Raw genomic sequence first — 7,340 nt, forward strand, 5'->3', positions numbered from 1 at the left:
ATCGCTCTGGAATTCCTACCAAGGCTTCGAGAACAAAGCAGAGAAAGCCGGCATAGCTCAGGGAACATTTGCATTCTACAAGACAATGACACTTAGCTGGACATTCCACAGTACATGCAGACCCCTGAGCATGTTTTTTCTGCAAATGTTTATTTAGAAAGATTTTTTAAAGAAATTTCAAGTGGCTGTATCTGCGGCCGTTTCTTCAGGTGAAAAATGTGCTAACAGTCACTATGAAAACCAAGACACAGGCAACAAGGAGCAAAATCAGACCTATGCGACGGTATTTTGAATGTTTCTCTTGTTCCTCTTCCTTTTTCAATAAGGTATCAAAACCGGGCGTGTACATGTCTCCCAACCAAAACCGTAGGTCATTAGGATTTTCCTAAAAAGAAAAAAAAAATACGCAGAATAGGATCAATCAGTAACCAGTGTTACAGACTTACTGACACTGCAGAACAAGACACTGGGAGAGGTATTGAAGGTTGATATCTACACTGTCCCTAGTGAGGCTTAAAAGTGTCACAGCTCGGGGCACCCGGGTGGCTCAGTCGTAAGCGTCTGCCTTCAGCTTGTGTCATGGTCCCAGGGTCCTGGGATCGAGCCCTACATCGGGCTCCCTGCTCTGCGGGAAGCCTGCTTCTCCCTCTCCCACTCCCCTTGCTTGTGTTCCCTCTCTCGCTGTGTCTCTCTGTCAAAAATAAATAAATAAAATCTTTTTAAAAAAAAAAGTGTCACAGCTCAAACAAGAGAGGCTAGGCTTTGAAGAGCATCATTATTTCTCATCAGCAATGGCTTGCGGCTGAGCTGCCCGCCCCCTCTCTGCCTCTCTCGTCTCAGTGGACTTTAAGTCAGCTTCAGAGGTCAGTGAATTAGCTTTGGACTTCTTAGCGCCCTGCTGGGAGCCGAGCGGGCACACACGTAGGGAGCTGGGCAGGTGCTGCTGAGCGCAATACAATTCCTCCACCGCATTGCTGCAGTATCAACTTCCTGGTCTTAGAAAAGCTAAAATAGTAAAATAAAATTTGGATGAGCTCTGCAGAAGGATAATCTTGCAATCCCTGTGTACTTGACTTGTATCATTCATTTACTTTGTGTTCTAATCAAAGGCAAGTCTAATGCCTACAATCCTCAGGAAGAACTTCCATAATTCCAGACTCCTCTTACATCCTGCTCCTCGTTAGCCCTGGTAACTGCATATGGGGCTTCTTTTCTCCTTCCTTACTTATAAAATTCTTAGTGATTTAGAAAAATGCTATTGACCCAAGGCACTTGGAGCTTTTATAGCCCGTAAGAGGTGAAAAGATTTCAGAAAATAAGTTAGGGGCTCTGTTAGTTATGAGATGCACTGGGATGGTGATGAAAGAAGTTGAATGAACGAAGTATAGAAAGAAATTCTAATGAAAAAGAAAGTCATGACTTTCAGAAGTATCCCTCAAAAGAATGCTAAAGAATAGCTTTGAGGTAAACCGTATGTGTGGAGGATGGGTGGGGAGAGGACAGACCCCGGGTTCAGTGAAGCAATGCACTCATCATATTTATATTTGATCTTCCTAAACATAGCTCACAGAATTTGCCAACAGGAATATTCCTCATTGCCAACGATGTTCAATCTCCTTAGCCTTACATTCAAACACTTTTTAAAGTGTTTTTGAGCCTCATTTTCCCATTATTCTATTACTTAAATTGTAGTGTCAGCAAAACTGGACTACTTGTTGTTCTGCCAATCTCTCTCACTTTTTGGTATTTGTGCCTTTTTTCTTGCTACTCTGGACAGAAGAGCCTCCCCGCTCATGCAAACCATCCATATCTTTTGGAATTCTATGCATTCTTCAAGCCCAGCATAAATTAACTTTTTCATGAAGCCTTTTTTTTTTTTTAAGATTTTATTTATTTATTTGCGAGAGAGAACGAGAGACAGAGAGCATGAGAGGGAGGAGGGTCAGAGGGAGAAGCAGACCCCCCGCTGAGCAGGGAGCCCGATGCGGGACTCGATTCCGGGACTCCAGGATCATGACCTGAGCCGAAGGCAGTCGGTTAACCGACTGAGCCACCCAGGCGCCCTCATGAAGCCTTTTTATAATCCAGTGTGATTTTGTCTTCCTTTCGAATCTGCATAGCCCTTTCTACTATTATTACATTATCCTCTTCCTTTATTTTGTTCTATAATTATGGTTTTATTACTCTGATCAGTTAGATGAACTTTTTTGATGCAGGGACAGCAATACTTATCTTCATATCCTTTTGCCATTCAGGTAAACACTAAAGAGCAGAGAAGAGCCTCCAGCACTCAGTCAAGAAATGTTTGTGAAATAACACAATACATACTTTCCTAATTGTAGCAAGTGACTTTTTAAGCAGCCGAAGTGTCCATCAAAAGATGAATGGATAAAAGGAATGAAATCTTGCCATGTGCAGCAACATGGATGGAGCTAGACAGTATAATGCTAAGCAAACTGAGTCAGAGAAAGACAAATACCATATGATTCCACTCATGTGGTATTTAAGAAACAAAGCAAATGAGCAAAGGAAAGAGAGAGAGAAGGAGAGAGAGAGAGAAGCCAAGAAACAGGCTCTTAACTATAGAGAACAAACTGATGGTTACCAGAGGGAAGAGGGTTGGGGGATGGGTGAAGCAGAGGATGGGGATTAAGGAGTGCACTTTTTGTGATGATCCCTGGGTGAATTGTTGAGTCACAATATTGAGCACCTGAAACTAATATAACACTGCATTTTAACTACAGTGGAATTAAAATAAAAACTTAATAAAAAAAAGAAACTAACTTCTTAGAGGACCTGATCTTCAGACTCTTGATTAAAAACAAACAAACAAACAAACAAAAAACCCCCACAAGATTACTGTTGCTATGGGGGAACGTTTGTTATGGAAACTTCTCTGGAAAAGAGGCTACATTAAGAAGGAGATACATTAAATCTACTAAGAGATTAAAAAACCTCAAAGACTCTGGACAACAAGATATTTCAAGAGTGCACATTTGAGGTTTTTCAAAGTGTAAGATTTTAAGGGGACACAATATTGTCCCCTTTGCAACAGAAAAAAATCTTCAGGTGCTTAAGGTATGGGGATCAGAGCAGATACACCTTCTTAAATGAAGTGTATGTGGAAAAAGTCACGCCTCCCTGACCTTAGGGCAGGCAGAGGCAAGGGGAGGAATCCAGTCCACTCAGAAAACAGAGGGCCACTCTCCTTGCTTTGCAGGTATTTCTAGATCTTCTATGTGATAGATGACACCAGGGGGAAAAAAAGAAACAAAGAAAAACTGAAGTTGGGTTTAAGCTGGGTGAATGAGTTCATTGCATACTTTTCCTGTGTTGAAACGTTTTTGTTTTGTTTTGTTACTGAGACACAGGAAAATGTCCAAAATGTAAATCTGCAATCTTAAATCACTGAGTGGGCTTGGAATAAGATGACCCTTGATGAGAACTTCTTTGCCCCGTGCCTAAGACAGAGCATTGAATAAATAGTTTTGAATCAATGTGGATGAGGGAATTCTTAAGTCTTCATGAAATAAATGGTCACAAAACTAGGGGAAAACATACGTCATCTGGCAAATTAATTTTCAAAAACATTTTACCTTCTAGGTCAACCTTTCTGTGTCACATTATTTCTTTCCCTCTATACCAAATAGGTGTCGGTAATTGCTGACATAGTAAAAGTCAGAACAAATTCATAAACACATGCTGCCTGGGAGCAAGAAAGGGATGCCAGGAGCCCATATGACCTGAAGTCTAATGATCTGGGTCTAGTGAAGAGTGCTTGTCACCTTAATACCCATTTTTTAAAAGGAATATTTGACTGATCTTCATCAATTCAAGGAGGTGATTCTTTGCTTTGAGTACCTTCAGATGCCCAGAAAGGTTTGTGTGCAGGGAATGCCTGTCATACTCCTCAACGGTCCACGAGGGATGCTTTTTCCTTTCTTCCATAGCTTCCTCCAAACTTAGGTCACCATAGAGTGGGTTATTCTTCAGAACTGATGACAGGGATGGTGGGGGATGATCCACAGCACTCTCTGCACCAGACAGTCTCATTCGCTGATCGGTAATGGTCTTCTTTTCTCTCTGTTAGGAGACACAGTGACAAGGCTCCTCTTACCAATGGGTCACGGGTGGCAGAGGATGAAACGTGGAATAATGGCCCCTGAAAATCTGCTGATTCTGCCTGGAAACCCAACAGATTAGGACAATGAATGAGGAAAGGATTCTAGGATCTAGTCTGACCTAGAATCCTGCCACTAATTAAGCTTTTTTCTTTGTGTGTGATCTTGTTCAGCTTCAGTGATCATTCATTAAAATGCTCTTTTATAACCACAGAGAAAGAACATTGTTCTTTAATTCAAATAGCAGAATTCCGAACAAAGCCAGTGTTTTTCCAGCTCACTTGCATTGAGGTTTAATGACATTTTACTTCTATTTGTGCATTCCATGACTGATAAAAATATATTTAGCATTGCTGTATTAATCCAGCAAAGTTAAGAGTAAAAGGCATTTTATAGATATGCCTTGGCTTTCACAAAAACTCTCTTGAGACTCCTATTTCAGACAGCTTGGAGGACAGAATAGCATCGTACTCCTTTACATGTCTACACACCAGCTGGCTATTAGATGGCTCTAATACTGACTTTCAGATTTTTAAAATCTTTTTTTTTATTGAAGCAAAATATACATATAGAAAAGACACATATCATAAATGTATAGCTCAATAAGAAACATAACATTACCAGCATACCTCCTCTTCCCTTCCATAACCCTTGTCCTCTCCCTGCCCAAGGACAACCAGTATCCCAAATTCAGCAGCTTAGGGTAGTTGTGTTTTTCCTGTGTCTGATTTGACCTTCAGGGTTTTACTTTGCTTTTTTTTTTTTCTTATGACTATAAAATTACTATGGAGGTAGAAAAATTTAGCTTTAAAATTTGTTCATTGGCTGAATAAAATTAAGAAGAAACAAAAAGCTTATAGATTAATGCCTCAGTTATGGGGCGTCAAGGGAGATGAATTCTACATAAGTTAATTTTCAGAAAACTTAGGTTTAACCCTTAAAAACTGGCGACACATTTCATGTATGTACAGCAATTTTTCAATACATGTGTTTCATATATTTCAGCCTTCCTAAACAGAGAAGTTTCAATAGCAATTAATATTCCTCTGAGTCATATTTATGATCATCAAGACACTGGTTTCCTCAGCATATCAGCATATGTTGTGGTTTATAGGTCACATTAAATATGTATTTGTGTAAGCTAGGTTGTGAACTAATATTACATACAGTTTCCTTCTGAAATGGCTGATAAGCAAAAAAAATCATCTAGCTAAAACCATTCACATTCTCTTTGGTCTTAGGTTTCCCTAATTTTCTTAACCCGTACATTTTTTACATACTTAGAGGTCAAGTTGGAGATCTTCTCTGAATTTATTAGGTTGTTGGTCTGCTCAAATTCAATTTATATTCTTCAATACTGAAATTTGCAATGAAATAATACATCATCTTGACTTAGCATTTGTCTTTAAGATGGATGGCCTCATAAAAATGTTTCTGAATTGAGAAAAAACAATTTGATATGAAATTTAGATCATTTCAGCTTAGCATAATTCTGACTCAAGGTTTTTTTTTCCAAGGCTAGACATCTTTGATCATCTTTGAGAGAGCTAATTCTTCAGACATTGACAAATTTGCTTTATCAGTTTTCTTGCCTGCTTGACTATTCCTTGAACTTCTTAAATAAGAAAGCTCTATAAATGAGGAAAATACAGTTTTGGGGGGTAGGAAAAAATAACAGACTCTATTACAATGTATAAAGGCCTTGAAAAACTAATAGGTATAAGATAACAAAATAATTTTAATAATTATTAACTCAGAGCTATAGTCTAAAAAGAACATTCAAGCCCTTAATTCTAAACCACATTCTTGAAAGTCTGAGGTTTATCCTAATACATGATGCCATTTATTTTTTGTGTTGCATGACAATTTCATGTCTAAAGGGCATGTGAAGAGAAAATTAACAGAATATCTTTGCTAAGAATTTGATGGCAGGATAAGAAATACTAATTATGGTTGAGGTTCATTTATATTTTGGTAATTTTTTTCAAATACCTTAAGAAAGAAAAAAAAGCATGTTTATTTGATTCTAGCTCTTGATACCACATTCGGGATAGATTACATTTACCAAAGGAAAACTCAATAGTAATTCTATTATTTTAGTCATATAAACTCTAAAATAATTCATATTTTAAAATATTTAAGGAATGTAACACTTCAAAGCTTACCTAGACTTTTCTGTATTCACCATTACTTTGTCCATTTATCTTTTATACATTTTAGCCATTATTTACACCATTTAGATATAAGTAAACTATCATACAGTAAAAAGAGTGAAATAGAATACATGTTTAGACAAACAAAAACTTAGACTACAGAATTAATAGGCCAATAAAGAAAGAACCTCTAAAAAAACATACTTCAGGAAGAAACTTGATAATAAAAGTAAAGATTAAGATGCAAAAAGAAATGAGCAAAAAAAAAAAAGGAAAAAAGAAAGAAAATTGCTAAGTATTTATATCTAAGCAAGTATTGATTTTATGGTAAAATAGAGATAATAATTACTAATTTGTGAGTTTTTAAATAGCGACAATTAAATCACTGGACTGTAAAATTTAACACAGATATTTTTGATTCTAACGTTTTAAGAAATCATGTCAGTGAGAGCATAGAAATATTATGAAAAATAGAGAAAGAATATATAGCTTCTAAATCAGTAGAGCAGTAGAAAAAAGATAAAGGAAACTCGATCTTAAGACAATAAAACTGAAACAAAGAATAGGGGGAACTTCAGGAAAACAGAAAAATTTTAGAAATCATCATGTTAAATGTAAAAGACTAAAGCTTCAATTTTAATGACAGAGATCGTCAGATCAGATTTTTAAAATTAAATGATGTAATATTTACAAGAGTAATACCTAAAATATAAGGACTCAAAGAATGAGAGTGAAATAATGTGAAAAGATATACTGGCAAATAGAAATGAGAACTATGTATTGTGGTGACTGGTTAAATGCTTACGAATTTTATTCTCCCTTCCTGAGCATAAAGGATGACTGTCTTTCCCAGTCTGGCTTGACCTTACAATGGGGCCAGCTCTTTCCTAGTTGATGATGTATGGATAAAAGTAACAGAAACCGGGCGCCTGGCTGGCTCAGTCGTTAAGCGTCTGCCTTCGGCTCAGGTCATGATCCCAGGGTCCTGGGATCGAGTCCCACATCGGGCTCCCTGCTCAGCAGGAAGCCTGCTTCTCCCTCTCTCACTCCCCCTGCTTGTGTTCCT

The 7,340-nt window shown here is 37.6% G+C and overlaps 1 protein-coding gene across 1 annotated transcript in view; it reads right to left on the minus strand.

The window, feature by feature from the left end:
• Positions 1-205: 205 nt before the first annotated feature.
• The window catches only part of MINAR2 (membrane integral NOTCH2 associated receptor 2), a 16,901-nt gene continuing 9,766 nt past the window's right edge, over positions 206-7,340 (minus strand). The window contains exons 2-3 of the mRNA XM_006727883.2: positions 3,862-4,083; positions 206-385 (exon numbers count right to left, since the gene is read on the minus strand). Of these exons, the coding sequence (XP_006727946.2) occupies positions 206-385; positions 3,862-4,083 (402 nt within the window). The remainder of the gene's footprint in view (positions 386-3,861; positions 4,084-7,340) is intronic.

Source organism: Leptonychotes weddellii, chromosome 7 (assembly GCF_054177405.1).
Source record: "Leptonychotes weddellii isolate Sample4059 chromosome 7, ASM5417740v2, whole genome shotgun sequence".
NCBI lineage: Eukaryota > Metazoa > Chordata > Mammalia > Carnivora > Phocidae > Leptonychotes > Leptonychotes weddellii.